General features: G+C 41.3%; 2 protein-coding genes across 6 annotated transcripts in view; one reads left to right on the forward strand and one right to left on the reverse strand.

The window, feature by feature from the left end:
* The window catches only part of snx12 (sorting nexin 12), a 160,692-nt gene that overhangs the window by 125,678 nt on the left and 17,319 nt on the right, over positions 1 to 17,695 (forward strand). The window lies entirely within an intron of this gene.
* LOC133993965 (EH domain-binding protein 1-like) lies at positions 1,187 to 17,568 on the reverse strand. 5 transcript variants are annotated; one of them, XM_062433115.1, is made up of 14 exons: positions 17,040 to 17,568; positions 15,754 to 16,245; positions 8,503 to 8,791; positions 8,258 to 8,406; positions 8,081 to 8,129; positions 6,969 to 7,293; positions 5,902 to 5,972; positions 5,664 to 5,712; positions 5,479 to 5,531; positions 4,963 to 5,074; positions 3,518 to 3,617; positions 3,356 to 3,429; positions 2,438 to 2,552; positions 1,187 to 2,294 (listed from the first exon to the last, which is right to left on the reverse strand). In XM_062433115.1, exons 1-14 carry the CDS (start codon positions 17,531 to 17,533, stop codon positions 2,207 to 2,209), a joined length of 2,460 nt encoding a protein of 819 aa, XP_062289099.1. In that variant the 5' UTR covers positions 17,534 to 17,568; the 3' UTR covers positions 1,187 to 2,206. The 5 variants fall into 5 exon arrangements, with proteins under 5 accessions (XP_062289099.1, XP_062289098.1, XP_062289096.1 ...); XM_062433114.1 differs by having other exon boundaries at positions 4,963 to 5,083; XM_062433112.1 differs by lacking the exons at positions 1,187 to 2,294; positions 2,438 to 2,552; positions 3,356 to 3,429; ... (7 more) ...; positions 8,258 to 8,406; positions 8,503 to 8,791 and adding exons at positions 11,751 to 12,716; positions 12,747 to 14,264.

A 17,695-nucleotide genomic window follows, 5' to 3' on the forward strand; every position in this document is an offset into this window, starting at 1 on the left:
CGTAGTATATGTATCGCCACTATGTGTCCGTGTAATGCTGCTGCTACTCTGTAATTTCCCAGCTTGGGATCAATAAAGTATATCTATCTATCTATCTATCTATCTATCTATCTATCTATCTATCTATCTATCTATCTATCTATCTATCTATCTATCTATCTATCTATCTATCTATCTATCTATCTATCTATCTAATTATCAGTTCTTGCTGGTGACCTGAGAGAGAGAGACACTTGTACCCTGACAAGAAATTGAAACTGGTGCAGTAACCACTAGACCACCAGGGACTGATCAATATATTCAGGCAGTGGGTAGACTACCAAATATCAAAATGTACTACGCCACAAGGTATTTACTGCGGAGAATAACAGTACAAAATTATATTCTTAGCAAATTTCAATCAATGATTTTCCTTATTGACAAAGTATTGACTTACAACATTTTCATATATGTGGAAAACTAAAGGAAGATTATTATTATTATTTCTACATTGTGACCCCTTCTAATCAAACTTGTGGCTTGATACTGTGTAACTGGATTACCTTAAAAAATCATTTCATTTGACCATTTTGCCTTAAAGCTCTATTTTACACAACTGTTTGATTTGCCTGTACTGGTCCAAGTTAGTTTTGGGAAGTATTAATCTGGGTTCATAAAATGTAACAAGGTTTTATGTATTTTATACACTTACAACTTCACGAAAGAATACAAATATCTAATTTAGTGTTTTTTTAAAACTTACTAACTAAAGGATGGGTTCATCATTTTTAAAGTATTTTCTAAAATAACAGTCAAGTACCCAAATTAATATTAACTCTTATCATTCTTCCTGTTCATACTAACAATTAGGAGATCACTTCATAATACGCTTATAATGTGAGTAATCGGGGGCAAAATCCACAATCTTTCCATAAAAAAAAATATATAAAAGTTGATTTGAAGGTGATGCTTTAGTCATCCAAATTAGTCAAATCAATATCTTTCAAAGTTACTGCTTTTTTGTACTTTTGTCTCTTTTTGTTACTATACTACTACTTAGGTAAAAAAAGAATAAATATCATTAGATGTTCTAAATGTTCTAAAATATCATATCAACTCATTTACACTTACAAATATATATTAATATCAACACAGGGACTGTTCATTGTGTGTCCAAAGCATCATTTAAAAAAAAACAGAATTAAGCAACAAACTCTATTTATTCTTCTTCATCACATTTATCAATATCATTCATCATATCTTCACCTCATAAATACAGACAGCAACATCAGGTACACAGTGCGTAACAGGTATACAGTAGTGATGTGAAGCAGAGTACCACTTAATCATCAGCACACCTCAAAAAAGCATGCATGCAGTAGTCAAACATCACAGAAATGAGGGAAATGTTCGTTTCTGTGAATCAAGCTGGCATGAAGATCACAACCACACACATACTGTGGTTGATTCAAGGCACTTGAAATGAAATAAAAGGTTTAACCTGGAAAACACTGTGAGCGGCCTTCGTGTGCACACAAGATTGAAGAACACTTTCAACATCTAGCAAAAAAAAAACAATAAAATATGATACTGCAATATGTGGAATTGCTTTTAACTGCTTTTATCAAACGTGATGTTGAAGACGTGGGTGTTAATCTTGAAACTGAAAGCATGCACAGTACCCTCTACTCACAATATTGTGGGTTTGAGTCCAGCTCATGACGCAAAAATGCTATTCTGTAACTAAAATGTCTTTGCATGTTAACACCTTTTCGGGGTGAAAACTTTCGAAACGGCAATGTAACACAAACACAGAATCCTTAATGTAAGCAGATTATGAGCAATTGTAAACTATTTACCATAAAAATGACAAGGATGTAGCACATTTTGGCCTGATGTCACGACAAGGGAAACCAATTGTTTTAAAAAAGAAAAACCAGTGTTCAAACAGAACAAACTTTAAGAAGAAAATACACACAAACACGCAAAACACCATATGTGCAAATAGATGTAAAACAATTTGATACATCATTTCAATAAATAAAACTAATACTATTACCTTAAGACAAACTGTAAAGAATGAAACTTTGATAAAAACACTGTAAAAGATGACAGTTTGCAGCCCTTATCTTGCCCATCAGGGACTTTCCTCATGACAGTTCTTCAGGAAAGTAAAAGGCACTTAAAAATAAACAGAGGGAAAGCTGTTTGTGCTTCTCCTCTCTTCTCACTGTAAGACACATTTGTCTTTGTTGCTGTATTTTCTTCTCCTCATCTCCAGGCCACGTTCCAAACGCTCATCCTCCTCCAGTGCCCTGCCAACACAAACACATGTACATTACTAGCATCAACCCTCTAAGTTTACTTTGGATCTTCATAATCAAAAAAAATTTAAAACATGATACATTTTTATTTTCTTTTGATGAGCTTTCACACAGCTGCACAACCACATACTCACCCTCTCTCCTTGGCGTCAATGTCTCTTATGATCTCATCCCTTTGGTTGACCAAAGACACCAGCTCTTGGAGGAGCAGCTGCTCCCTCTGCTGCTGAGCGGATGACTTCTGCCAGTCTGCAGGACAAAACAGCAGCAATTTACGGATCTAGCATGTACCCCATTTATAGCATTTTCTGTTTTCTTGCGTTGATCAAAAATGTAACATTGTGATTAAAATGAGACAGTCAACTATGTGTGACTGACGACAGGCCAGACATTGATATCAGGGAAACTACAAGGTAGACTGTCAGTAATAATGTGAATGAGAAAACTATTTCACATCTGCTGTATTTATGCTGCTAAGTGGTGAACAGCAGAAATGCAAACTGTGTACTAACCATAGACTGTAAATAAGAAATAGACGTAACATCCGTGACGTCACCCATTGGTTTGTGGACTGCTGCTCGGAAGCCAATAGTTTCGATTGTGGGCAGCGCCATCTTGAAAATTTCAGGTGCATTCCGGGTAAAATAAAAACACGGATTCTACTTATATGGGCATCAGGAGGAGCAAGAGGCGCCCTCCTGAACCTGTGAACCAATCAACCTGTCAATCACGACGTAGCCACGCCCTAATGCATACCCTGCTTTATCGTCAAATATAAAATCAGGGAGGCCAAAATGTCACAAATGAACATCATACTGCATTGAAGAAGGCTTTAAACTAGCGATTGAGACCATAAACACATTTTGAAAACGTTTACTGAGGTTAGAAATCAAGTGAGAAGTTGGTGAATTCTCCATTGACTTGTATAGAGACGGAAGTCCTTTTGACACCAAAACGGTGGCCCCCTGGTGGCCTTTTGATAGAATGCAGTTTTAAGTTACTTCCGCGTTGGCATCATTTCAGAGGACCGGAAATCCCCGCCTGGTACTAACCTTCTATTGCCATCATGACCCGTAGTTCTCTGGTCAGAAGCTCAAATCTCCTCTCCAGATCCTGCTCCTCTTGCCTGTAGATACAATAATACAACAATCAGGCAAATTGAGAGAAGTGTGTATGTGCATACATGTGTAATGTTTGTGCGTGAGAGGTCTTACAGTAGTTCCAGGTTGTCCTGTCTGCGAATCAGAGCATTCTTCTTGTTCACCAGAGTGAACCACTCCTGAATCAGCCTCTCCTCTTCATCACGGTCACTTCCTTTATGAACAGAAATTTAAAAAAAAAGACAGCTCAAACCTACACCCTTACCCAGTGTGTGAAATACAGGGGATCTCAGGTGGTCTTATACCACTTAAGGAACAGGTAACACCCTGACAGCATCTAAAAAATGAAGGGTTAGGGTTAGGGTTTATACTACTACTAATAATATCCCTGAGTTGTAAAGTTTATCTGCATGTTGAACAGAAAATAAACAGAGAGCTGATGTAGATCCTTTTAGTTATGGTGCCACCCTGAACAAATTAGTGCAAAACACATAAATAGGTATAACAATATATTTATCTGCATATTCGAAAAAGCCTAAATGACACTTTAACACTCATGTCGTCCTCCCGGGTCAAATTGACCCCGTCTGTTTTGACTGTTCCTTCTTTCCTCCCTTCCTTCCTCCCTCCTTCTCTCTTTCTTTCCTCCCTCTCTCTTTCCTTCCTCCATCCCCCTTTCTTCCTTCTTTCCTCCCTCCTTTTCTTTCCTTCCTTCCTTCTCTCTTTCTTTCCTCCCCCCTACCTTCCTCCCTTCCTTTATTCCTCTTTCCTTCCTTTCTCCCTCCCTCCTACCTTCCTTCCTTTCCTCCCTTCCTTCCTCCCTCCTTTCCTTCCTTCCTTCTTCCTTCCTCCCTTCCTTCCTTCCTCCCTCCTTTCCTCCTTTCCCTCTTTCTTCCTCCCTTCAATGCTTCCTTGACTCGAGGACAACAGGAGGGTTAAAGTCCAATAAACATGAAGTCAATATGAGTCCTTAAAAAATGAAACAACAGATAGTATAGACTGTCCAAAATGAAGAATGTCCTCACATTTTAAAACTTCCTACAATTTTTTCTGTTTTTTTTGTTACAGCATATAGGATTTTTAATTGTGGGATATTGTTGAAGCTACTTTGTTTTAGAAGTATGCAAAGTGCACAGACAGCATGGGACCATCTGATTGACCAAACTGCCACCATCACACAGCAACACATTACCACGACAACAGCCTCACTATAGTGCTTGGGCACATTGCCTGAATCAACACACTGCTGATACCAAGTGAAATAAAGCTATTTGTTTTGATTTTTGAGTTTGAGGTTATATGTTTCACATGTTCAGTTGTCACTTACTCACATGTCGTATCTTAAGGCACTTTTCACATAGAGTAGGTAGCACTCTTTATTGTACAGAGAACCAACATTCACCCTATGAGCAAGCACTTGATGACAGCAGCAAGAAGAAAACTCCCCTTTAACAGGAAGAAACCTCAAGCAGAACAGGGCTCTTGCCTTGACCAGATTGGTTGACAGAGAATAAGGAAGTACAACAATAACATATATGTTGTTTGTCTGTGTGAATTACCTGTTTCCATGAGGCTTCGCAGTCGTCTCTCCACCACAGCGGCTCTGCTATCAATATGCTTTTGCTCCGTCTCCAACGCCGCTATCTCACTCAGCACATACTGACTTGTGTCCTGCAGACACTGACCACAAACCAATTTCACACACGCACGCACACACACACACACACACGCACACATGCACACACGCACACACACACGCACACACAAAATCATACATGAACATACACAAAAAAGGGGATCAAAGGAAAGCGGGAGTTGTAGAGTAAAGTAAAGGAGGAAGCCAGAAGGAAGAGAAGAAGTGGGAAAAAAGGGGAAAAAAAGCAGAAGGAGGTCAAAGTATTAGAGAGGTCAAAAGAATGAAAAACTGCAGGCTGAATAAAGAATATTCACAATCCTGACTTATTTCCCTTTAATGAACTTGTGTGAAACAACAGCAAATGTACTGGGAGTGAAATTTGAGGATAAAAGAAAGAAGTCGAGAGGAGAAAAAGTGAAGTGAGAAACACAAAACTGACCATTGTTTCCTCTTCTGGTTTTGAAGGCTGATTCATAGCTGCACTCTGCAACTCTGCAAACACAGACACACACAGATATAAACCACGTGGTAGGAAAAAAAAAGGAAAGAGAATTAAAGACGGGAAGTTAAATATGTATTAAAATGTATGAGTATTGTCTCTGATAAGCTTAGACTTCAACCCACCTTTCGTATTAGTGTTTTCAGTGGTAGAGTTTGTCTTTGCTTCTTCCTCCTGGAGAGGAAATACATAAAACATTCATATTGCTAATAAAAAGCAGATACATAAGAGTGCATGACAATCTTTTCTCCAGATGAAAATAGAATTTACAACAACTTAAAGTGCATTTTTATGTGATTTTAGAACTGCATATTGCTGCATATATCAGTTGTAGTAACAAAGAAAGACAGAAAAAAGGGTCACCTGTGCCAGTCCAAATTTGACTACCTTTGTGGCAGATCTTGGAGGTGGGACTGGGGTTATTGACTCGTCCGCTAAAAACAGATAAGAACAACAACCATAAATTGGATTCAACCTCTTGAACCTCATTATTCCCCTAATAGGACAACTTAAAAGTATTTTTCAATTATATTAAATATTAGAGACACAATAAGTCTGAAAAAGGAAACATCCTGAGGCTGTATTAATAGAGTTCAACACTCAACATCTCAACTAATGTGCTTCAACGGGACTGTATGGGTGTGGTGTGATTAAAGTTGTTGAACTGAGGTCTGACAACATAAGCAAACAATCCCACAACTGTCATCACATTTTTATTCAAATGTTTCAAACTCCTGACTGGTGCATGAAAATATGTCACATCTAATTTTTCCAGTCTTGACCACTTCAAACCAGTCAGAGTAGCACAAACCAAACAGCAAAGACAGTAACATCTAAAGTTAAAAATGCATATTTGGTTTAATCTCGCTCATAGTTATAAGCTATACAGTCTGGCTCATTCAGAAAATGATTTATGACTCATACTGATAGATATTTATATCCAAAATGCCACGATTATATCTGCACCATACCATTGAATGGAAAATTTATAGACATTTCGATCAAATTCAGCTATTTTTAGTATCTTTGGGAACCATGTGAAACTAACTTGAAACTAACTAGAATCTTAATTGAGGTACTGCTTGATTTAATGATTTGTTTATCCTTGTTTCTCGTCTCCTCCGCTAAAATTCTGCAGCTTCACATTCTTAAGTTCCCAGGAGACCCAGACACACTAATGTTCCCCCTTCTCTCTTTTCTCTTCTCCTTTCAGCTCCACAGTCTTTTTTGTTCCACCTTATGACATTTATCTTCTTACTGGATGCAAATTTAAATTAAAAGTGAGTTTGACTGCACACTTTGTGATGACGAACCTGCTAAAGGATTATCTATGTTGAAATGCATGGCAAAAATGAGCCAAAATGGATCAGATGAACTCCTTATATGTGCAAGGAATAAACAAGTTATAAGACAGTCATTGCAGCTGATACCTTTAACCAGTCGTTTGGTTCTCGGTGGCGGGACGACTAATGTGTTGCTCCCTCCTTCTTCTAGACTCACTCCTTCGTTCAGTCTGGCCATGCAGAAGGCAGCAGCATCAACGTTAGTGGGAGAGGGACCAGAGAGGGCAAGGCCGTAGCTGGACTGGCTGCTATTGCGCTCTATCTGCAGCACACTCAGCTCCTGGTTGGTGAAGTGCGTGCGAATCTGACTGAGGTAGGTCATGACTATGAGCCTGTCAGGGACAGACAGAAGAACCATGTCGCTTGGCTCCAGCAGACGAGAGATGCCCAATGCCTCGAAACCATCAAATGCCTAATTTTGAAGAGAAAAAGAAGGAGAGAAAGACATCATTACATCAAGTGTCATTTGAAAAACACTTTTACAGATTTATTTTAGCCTACAATGTACAAGAGATTGACTGCCATAAACTTTAGATGAACATAAAAGAGTATTTAAAGCCAGTATGTGTAGCTTTTTATCATTTATCATATATCTCACAATCTAAGGTTATGTTTAGAGAAGAATGAGATAATCCTGGTGAAAATTAGAGCATACTATGTTCTGCTTTCAGCTTTTCATTCAAAGTGTCTCCATCTGGCTCTGTCTGCACACCACAGTGTCTTATTTGATATTACTTAAATGAAAAACTGGCATGCACAACTCATAGTCTTTAGAGTGTAATTAATGCCGACCCAAAAATAACAAATGAAGTCGTCATCATTCATAAATATCTCGCATTTCCCCAGGTTTTCCTCAGCATGATATAAACTTACTTGTGAATAATAATAATAATAATAATAATAATAATGCATTTTATTTAAAGGCGCCTTTCAAAGCACTCAAGGACACCTTACAAGGCACATAAAACACAACAACAGTACATCAAACAATATAAATCAGTTAGTTATTGCAAAGGTAAATAAATAAATATGAATGTGACTATAAAGTGCATCAGTACAATAAATAAACAAGAACGTGATTGCATAGTTAGTGTGAGACGACCGAGTATGCCACTCTGAATAGGTGCGTTTTCAGGCGGGATTTAAAGGTGGAAACCGAGTCATATGTTATTTTTCTTATTTGATTGTCTTGTCATTACCTTCTTGTTGTTGAGCTTGATGTCATGGGAGTCCAGCTGGTCAAAATCTCTAATAGGACAAAAGAGGGTAGAATATAATCAGAATATACCCAACAAGTTTATAATATTTATAGTACTAAGGAACGAACTAGGAAAGAAAGAAAGAAAGAAAGAGAGAAAGAGAGAGAAGGAGCTTACATCTTGTCTGAATGGAAGTTGTGCAGGATGGCGCAGAAGGCCAGGCCGTTTCTCCAGGAAGTGCTGAAGTTGGTGACCTTTACCCCCTTGTAACTGTTGGTGATGCTCTGACACCACTGGAGCAGCGACTGGCTGGAGTTCACCAGGGCCTGGTGGACGAGGAGAGTAAGAAACATATTTCATTTTGGTCATGTGTGTGTCTGTGTTTGTCTGAGTTTAAGAGAACATCGATATTCTGTATTTACCTCTGATGTGTCGTCCTTCCCATCAGCCTCCTCTCTGACCACTGGAACAGGATCAGGGGTTTTAACATCAGAGGTTTCTTCCTCTGGTAACGTAGGAAGTCTAGATGTTTTCATATCACAGTGATGGGGAGGAGGAGTGGTGCTGCTGTCAGGGATGTCTACAGCTGGCTTTGTGGAGATGTGTGAGTCAGTGTGTTTATCACTGGGATGTGTGTTGGAGGTTTCTTCAGGTTGCGATGGCGGTTCCTTCTTTCCACCATCAGGGATGTCTTTTGGTTTGCGTTTTAGCCTGAGGGGAGACAACTCATAATGAAGAAACAATACAGTTGATGAACAGACTGAAAGACTCTGCTTCGTAACCAAATAGCCAAGTATCTGCATCATCATCAAGGAATCATACTGTAGATGTGAGAGACATGCAAGCTCTTGCTTGTTAGAGGGCATGACTGACAAACATGCATACAGCTTTCAAGAGAACAGCGATGTAGATTTGCAGCATGGTTGCTTCAAGGAGGTCTATGCTGTTTAATCACTTCAGAAGCAAGCACTCACAAAACATGTTTTAAATGTTCTTATTACTTGGATATTCAGTTCAATATCATATCATACATGCACGCATGTGGTAACAAACTCATCACCAGAGCTGTTTTTAAGTCTTTTGGGTCGAAGTTGAAGTTTTTATTGAGTAAAAACTTGATACTTGAATGTATCTTAAGCCATGCTGAATCTTTAGGGAGTCAAATGTCAAAAAGGTCAAGTCTCATGGTCTCATTTTTATGACTTAGCTCCCAATCAAAGTCTGAGTCTCAAGTCTGAAGTTTACAACTCTGTATATCACGCACCCAAACATATACAAGGCTTCAGTGCAGCACAGGTTGACAGCCCATGCTGACTTACACATCCTCCTCTGCTTTGTTTTGCCCCAGCTCATTGTTCAGTGGCTTCTCTGCTTCAGCCAGTGGTATTTCCTGCAGGGCATCACAGCCCGGGATAATTGAATGTGAACTGTGATCAACAAGGTCAACTGGGATTTCTGATTGGCATGTGGGCTCTGAGGTGTCAGAAATAATATCGCCGGGGATAGGGATGAGGCGTTTCATATATCGCAGGCTGGAGACAGGTGATGTGTCACCTGTCATCACACGAATTTTAGCCAATAAGAGCTTCTCCTCGTCCTGGAGCTGTTGATCCTTGGCAAGACGGTTGAGTTCACAGGTGTGTGTATCTTTATCATCCCTTATTTCAAGACCCGTGGTTGAATCTGTTGCTATTTTGACCATTTTTGTCTCATCCTGTATCTTGTTCATGTGTGCGTCATTGGATACATTAGTGGGTTTAGAGTCCGAAAATTTGGTAGTGGTGTTTGTACTTAGAGGAAGAGGCCAAGGCACCACCGATGACTGAACAAGTTCATCTTCATTGGTTTCTATCTCCAGGCTGTGACCAGTTTTTGTGACAATATCATCTCTCTGTCCTTTCATTGCCTGTTTGTGAGCCTCACTATGTTGGGGAGCAGGTGTCACACTAATTCCTTCCTCCTGCTTAGATACCGATGCAGGGTTAGGCTGAGGAAGGCCAGCAGGACTGGTTAGAGAGTGTTGAAGTTTATTTGGGTGATTGGCTGCAGAGCCCTGGTCAAGACTTTGTTCACAGGAGAGATGTGAGAGGGGTCTCTGGGTATCAGCAGAGGATGAGTGGACTGGGCTGAAGACAGAAAAGAAGAGTTTTAGATCTGAACGTAAAAAGGCTGAAGTGCTTCTGATAAAACAGTCGAGCAACAGATCCAACCGCAAAGTCCTAGTCATGCTCCTCATTCAACTCACTCAGCCAGAACTCCATCTTGTTCAGCTCACAAAGATGAGAAGAAAGTCAAGCACAAAAGTTTGTCGAGACCAATTTAGGGAACTGAGGATTAAAGAAGGAAACTATTCAAAGTCAATAACCTAAAGATTGTCTTAGAGTTTTCGAAGGACTCATCATCCCAATTGTTTTGACAGGACTGACCCTATAAATTTCACAGGACAGAGAACTGGCTATGCAAGCTTAAACCAAACTAGATACATGAAATAGTGTGAGTCATCCAAAGCAAAACACCAGTTTTAAACATCCAGAGTCAACTGAACTGCAATATCCAACCAATGACCAAACCAATCCAGTCACCCATGCTACAATTCTTTACATGCTACTTAGCTGAGTCATGAACCAGCGTAAGGTGCTTTGACTTGACAGTTATGGACAGAAATAATTAATCTGCTTTTTCATGCTTGCTGCACTTCTGTTACACATTCACCCAAATTCTCTTGTCTCCGGGGGCGATTCTAGGATCAGACCTTAAGGGGGGGGCTCAGCTCCTAATGAGAAGTTGACATGCAATGCCCTGCAAGTGTTCAAACCCCCTGCTAAATAACTAATTTCACTGGAAAGTAGTAATTTCACAGAAGTTTTGAAGAGGCCTTGGCAACAGGGAGAAACAGGGAGAGAGAAACACTCAGAAACACTTTCTATCCCTGGGCTATCAGGCTCCTGAACAGTTAACCATCCACCCCCACCCACCCCCACCCCCAGCACCTCAACTCAGCACCTTGTATACACTACAGTATTCAACACCTACCTCAGGTTACATAGGCATAAGTGCAATATGCGCAATAGACTGTGTATGTGTGTTTGTGTGTGTGTGTGTAAATAGCTTTTAAAGTATTTCATTGTTTTTATGTATAATATAGAGATAGTGAACCCTGAGGGGAAAGACAATATGAATGACAGAACTATCCAAATTAAATTAAAGCTTTTTAAATAACACCATTTGAACCTGTAGCATAATTGTTTGTCCAATCTCTAACAGACACGCTCACAATCTATTTTTAGGGGTGCTGAGATAAAATTTAGGGGTGCTTGAGCACCCATAACAAGGGTCTATAATTGCCACTGCTTGTCTCCAAGTTCAAAGTGACCACAACAGCCAATACAGGACTGATCCTTAAGAGGCTGTGCCACATAATCATTCCCCATAGTGCTTTGAAAAACATTTAGCATAATGCTTTCATTCAAGGCAAGACATGAGGAGGATTTTCCAGTTGCCATTACAAACAGCATGGTGATGATGTTGTTTTGAGGAGCACAAATACAACACACATGCCAACACATGACTCTCTCTTGTGACAGACATGGAAAAAGCCAAACCCAAAACGCAGGCACAGTCCTCTGACCTACCAGAAGCAACGAGCAGATGTCCCTCATATAGCCGACTACTTCCTGGTTACTCACCTCTCTCTCTCTCTCCCTGTTTCGTCCCTGTTGCTATTTATTCCTCTCACCCCTTATTTACTCACCCTGCTTCCCCATCCATGTACAGCTCAGCCAGCCAGATGGTGCCAAGATCTTCCTGTCCTTTCTCATACTCCACCTCTTCGTCTTCCTCCTCCTCCTCCTCCTCCTCTCTCATCCACACTGGGATGGCACCCGATTTCATGTTGGATTTGCCTTTTTTAACTGATCTCACGCCAGAATTATCCAGGGACTTTTTAACAGCAACGACAGAGTCCACACATTTGTCTGATCTAGAGTCAAGTTTGTTTGTTGCTATAGGGACAGAATCAGCTGGTTCGGTTGACATCAGTTTGTTTTCAGCTTTAGAATTAACCGTAGGCATTAATTTGGGATCAGATTTGCATCCCAAGTCTTCACCATCATCCTGTAGCTTCTCATCATACGCAATATCGTCCAATTCTGCCTCCCTCAATGGCGGCCAGTCGTTATATTGGCAGTCACCCACTTCCTGCTTGCTTTGCACTGATAAAGGGCCAGGAAGTATCTCTTGTCTCTGTTGTGTTTTTTCTCCTTTTCTCTCTTCCCTCTCCCTCTCCTCCCTTTGCTTGTTATTAAGCTCCGCTCTCTCTTTTTCCAACCTCTTTGTCTCTTCTTTTTCTCTCTCCTTCCTCTCCATCTCCTGTTTTTCCTTTTTCAACCTCTCTTGTTCCTCCTTTTCCTTCTCCAACCTCTCTCTCTCTTCTTTCATTGCCCTTTCTCTCTCCTTCCTCTCCATCTCCTCTTTCTCCTTTTTCAACCTCTCTTGTTCCTCCTTTTCCTTCTCCAACCTTTCTCTCTCCTTCCTCTCCATCTCCTGTTTGTCCTTTTTCAACCTCTCTTGTTCCTCCTTTTCCTTCTCCAACCTTTCTCTCTCCTTCCTCTCCATCTCCTCTTTCTCCTTTTTCAACCTCTCTCGTTCCTGCTTTTCCTTCTCCAACCTCTCCCTCTCTTTCTTCTCTGCCCTTTCTTTCTCCTCTTTCTCCTTTTTCAACCTCTCTTGTTCCTCCTTTTCCTTCTCCAACCTCTCTCTCTCTTCTTTCATTGCCCTTTCTCTCTCCTTCCTCTCCATCTCTTCTTTTTCCTTTTTCAACCTCTCTCGTTCCTGCTTTTCCTTCTCCAACCGTTCCCTCTCTTTCTTCTCTGCCCTTTCTTTCTCCTCTTTCTCCTTTTTCAACCTCTCTTGTTCCTCCTTTTCCTTCTCCAACCTTTCTCTCTCCTTCCTCTCCATCTCCTCTTTCTCCTTTTTTAACCTCTCTTGTTCCTGCTTTTCCTTCTCCAACCTCTCCCTCTCTTTCTTCTCTGCCCTTTCTTTCTCCTCTTTCTCCTTTTTCAACCTCTCTTGTTCTTCCTTTTCCTTCTCCAACCTCTCCGTCTCTTTCTTCTCTGCCCTTTCTTTCTCCTCGTTCTCCTTTTTTAACCTCTCTTGTTCCTCCTTTTCCTTCTCCAACCTTTCTCTCTCCTTCTTCTCTGCCCTTTCTTTCTCCTTCCTCTCCATCTCCTCTTTTTCCTTATTCAACCTCTCTTGTTCCTCCTTTTCCTTCTCCAACCTCTCTCTCTCTTTCTTCTCTGCCCTTTCTTTCTCCTTCCTCTCCATCTCCTCTTTCTCCTTTTTCAACCTCTTGCGTTCCTGCTTTTCCTTCTCCAACCGTTCTCTCTCTTTCATATCTGCCCTTTCTTTCTCCTCCCTCTCTTTCAACCTCTCTTGTTCCTCCTTTTCCTTCTCCAACCTTTCTCTCTCCTTCTTCTCTGCCCTTTCTTTGTCCTTCCTCTCCATCTCCTCTTTTTCCTTTTTCAACCTCTCTTGTTCCTGCTTTTCCTTCTCCAACCTTTGTCTCTCTTTCTTCTCTGCCCTTTTTCTCTCCTTCCTCTCCATCTCCTCTTTCTCCTTTTTCAACCTCTCTCCTTCCTGCTTTTCCTTCTCCAATCTTTCTCTCTCTTTTTTCTCTACCCTTTCTTTCTCCTTCCTCTCCATCTCCTCTTCCTCCTTTTTCAACCTCTCTTGTTCCTGCATTTCCTGTTCCTTCCTCTCTGCTTCTTCTCTCTCCTTTGTCTCTCTTTCTATCCTTTCTTTCTCCCTTCTCGCCATCTCCTGCTCTCTCTCCTTCTCCTGCTCAATGGCCGCCAGTCGCAAACTTGCCACGAGACTTAGCCCGTGTTTCCCCTCTGAGGGTAAGCACTCTGGTTTCGGAGCTAAGTGAGCCTCGGAGGACTTCTGTTCACTAATTGTCTGGTTTTGTGTCGTGTCAGAGAAAGCTGCGGGTGGTGAAATGTCCACACTGACGGGAATCAGTGGATCATCATCTGGCTCAGAGGAATACAGCATCTCTGCATCTGCTTCTAGCAAACATGGCTGATCTTCTTCACTCATAGGAAGCATAGGTCCATCTGCAGAGGCATGTTGTTGACCTGCATCAGCTGATCCGGTTGTCTGCAACATGGAGGCCATTGTCTCATAGCTACAGGACAGAAATGAGGGACAGGAACACTCTGAGACAGAGCTCACCCTAAAATGACCTGCATAATGACCACATCAGGCTTTGAACAGTGTGACAAAAAGCCAGACAGCATGCTTGATGAAGTAGATCCTTCTCAGACTTTGTTTTGGTGCTTGTCCAAAGTGCCGTGCGAAAGCACACTGGGAAAACATTTATTGTTGGCTACAGAGAACCGCCCTAGGCTTAGTTTTTTATCCAGTGCACAACATACTCAAGCTTACTGGCATTTACCTCTGGCATCACTAAGAGCAGATAACACACAGATGTGCAATCAAGGTGAGAGCTGATATCAGCTCAGGGAAAGTTCACAACAGCTCACTGAGCGGATTCTAACCAAATAACCAAAAAACAGGAATCAACCAGCTGCACTGGGAGAATAGGTTTTACATGGTGGATGAAGAATTAGGGATTTTATATAGTTTTTGTATACATTACAACTGATAAACACTAAACTCTTTCAGCACTGCACTGAAGGTTTCCCTCTGCCTTAATCATTACAGAACATAATAGCTGAATACATGCCATGCAGATTGAAGTAATAACTCATAGAAATGTCATAAAATGTCTCTCTAAACAAATTAATCAAATGTGTCAATGCCATTAAATGAATGATATATGATTTCAGTGCTGTAAAAACATACGTACAATGTCTGGCCATTTTAAATGCTTAAGATATATAATTATAACTGTTGAAAACTTACTTAATAACTTCTGATGTAATAATGATTCTTAAATAATTATAACTTTACATGTAATACTGTTTTTATTTATAACTTGTAATGCAATAATGCTGAACTCTATATATTATGACTAGGCCTACATTATCATCAGTTATTGTTGTGATACGTTATCCCTCCTCTGAGGTTATATTTGATGATAATTCCTTATTTTTTTGTATGTGTTTTGTGCAACATGTAAAAGGATATTCAGTTACTAAGTTCAGTTATTCAGTGAATAATTACCAATAACTGTTGGCAATACATAAATGGTAGCTAATTCACACAGTAACAAACAATTTGATGGACAGGCAGGCAGGGAAACTCACCCTCTGTACAATACCCCCACTACTGCTGACATGAACCCAGCAGGCGCCTCCGACTGCTGCTCTGTGAGACACTCACTTGCTTGTGTATTTGCACATTTATGGGGACTAGCACACAAACACACACATAAAAACACACAAAAGCAAAAAAAGCCCTCATTAAATCACTTCCATTTAAACAGCATAGACAGAGGCAGAGATGAAGAGGTAGAGAATCAGATGATGTTAATTGCTGCTATTGAGTAAGCAGTGGTTAGGCTACAGCAACGAAGAGGAACGTTAGTCAGTAAGTGTGCAGGTGTGTGTGTGTGCGTGAGTGTGTGTTTGCATGTGGTGTCTGGCTTGAAAGCAAAAAACAGACAAGTCATGCCATGCTGCAAAGTCTCCAAGGAACAGTCACTGACTCACCCCCCTATTACACCACCCTCTTCCTCCTCCTCCTTCTCATTCTTCTCTTCAGTGCTCTCACTACTTTCCATCCCTCTTTCCACTCCTGCCTCTGCTGTGGTCTCCTCCACGGTCGCCCACAGCTGCTTTTCGGCCTCGCACACTGGCTCCTTATTGTCGATGAGACTCTCCTGACCACCGGACATGTCGTCAACTGGTTTCTCCTCATCTGCTCCCTCCTGTTGGGGTTTTCCTGATGGCGGGAGAACTGGTTCTGGCCGCAGTGCTGGTTCTGGTTTTGAGGGAAGCAGCGGCTCCAGTGCCAAAGCAGTGCGCTCATTGCTTGGTTTGGGGGAAACCTCGAGTGAGGTCGCTGGTTCCACTTTTGGTCCCTCTGGCTCTTTGGGTTCCTCTTCAGCTGGTGGTGCACCGGGTTGAGCAGGGGCTGAGACTATGGGATGCATTTCTGTATCTTTTGGCTGGGGTTCCTCAGCTGTATCTTCTCTGTGTGGGCTAAAAGGGAAGAAAAAACACATGAAAAAGCCATTTTAGATTTGCTACCCACTACATCATTAAGCAGCCAGACTATCAGCGAGGCAGACGAACAAACACACATTCAGACAGAAAGATAAAGCAGAGAAGCAGACAGACGGGCGCCCCCTCATCCATCCTTACCCTCTGCACAAAGGTTTTGTACCCTCCTTGGCAGAGATTTTTTCAGGTGTATCTGTCCCACTTCTCCATTCTAGCACTTTCCATAGAGGAATCTCAGCATCACACATCCTCTGTGGAGGTGGCACCAAGGTCAAGACCTCTAATGTGACTGGTTTATCCCAAGCAGAGGGCTGAACTGAGGAACAGCCTGAGGGGGTGTCAGGTGGAGTACATGTGGCTGATATTTTCTTTTCTGGGGCAACAATGTTTGACAATGAACCTTGGTTTATGAGAGTGTGAGGTTGCCACAGACTGGAATAAGTGGGAGAGAAAGAAAGGTACATCAAAAAGAGTTGAGTAGGAACGAGAAAGAGAGAGAGGAGGAAAGACATAATCAAACAACACACAAACCATAAAGGTCAGGACCACAGAAGAAGAGAGATTATTAAGATAGAAATGTCACTATAGTGCCAATATATAGGGTAAAGAAACAAAGACTGGTGTTTTTAAGGCTAACACTGATTGATCGATTGGTTTGTTTTATTTGCTGATTAAGAAAGCAGATTGGCAGCAAAAAAAAGAAAGAAAAAGAAACAATAGAGAGCAGCCAACACCGACAACACCCAATGTTTTATTTCACTGCTGTAACTCACCGCTCGTTGGAGTTTATGGAGCTTTGTTTAATATCTGATGGAGAGGCTTCCTCTCTGGATTGTGATTGGCTGAGGCTTTGGGAGGGCAGCTGCTCAGATGTAACACTGTTTTTGTCCAGAGGAGGGAAGTGAGGAACGATAAGTCGGGGTTGTGTTGCATCTCTAAGTGCAGCGGGGGAGTGTTTGAAACTGGGAGGAGGTGTGTGTGTCTTTGGCTGAGAAACCGACGAAGATGAAACCAAAGTCTTCATCTTCTGCTTGTCCTCATCTGACCTGTTGGCCTCCAGACTGCAGGCCAGAGTTACTTGAACCTCCCCCCTCCTCCTTTCTTCCTGCTCCTTCTCTTTCTTTCTTCTTTCCACCTCTTCCTTCTCTTGCAGGCGCTTCTTTTTCTCTTCTTCCTCCTTCATTTTCCTTTCCGCTTTCTCTTTCTCCTCTCTCCTTCTTTTCTCCTCCACTTCTATCTTCTTCCTCTCTTCTTCCTCCTTTTTCATCCTCTCCTTTTCTTTCTGCTCTTTCAAAAGCTTCTCTTTCCTCCTCCTCTCTTCCTCCACTTCCTGACATCTTTTTCTCCTCTTCTTTTTTCCTCCTCTCAATCATTTCTTTCTCCTCCCTTTCCTTCTGCTCTTTGAGTACTCTCTCCTTTTCCTCTGTTT

This window comes from Scomber scombrus, chromosome 14 (assembly GCF_963691925.1).
Source record: "Scomber scombrus chromosome 14, fScoSco1.1, whole genome shotgun sequence".
Classification (NCBI taxonomy): domain Eukaryota; kingdom Metazoa; phylum Chordata; class Actinopteri; order Scombriformes; family Scombridae; genus Scomber; species Scomber scombrus.

Coding starts and splice junctions, on each gene's coding strand:
- LOC133993965 (XM_062433111.1), bottom strand. CDS start 17,533: ATGAAAAAGGAGGAAGAAGAGAGGAAGAAGATAGAAGTGGAGGAGAAA. Junction 16,246..17,039: donor TCCATAAACTCCAACGAGCG/GTGAGTTACAGC, acceptor CTTCCCTTTTAG/CCCACACAGAGAAGATACAG. Junction 14,265..15,753: donor GAGGGTGGTGTAATAGGGGG/GTGAGTCAGTGA, acceptor TCTGTCCTGTAG/CTATGAGACAATGGCCTCCA.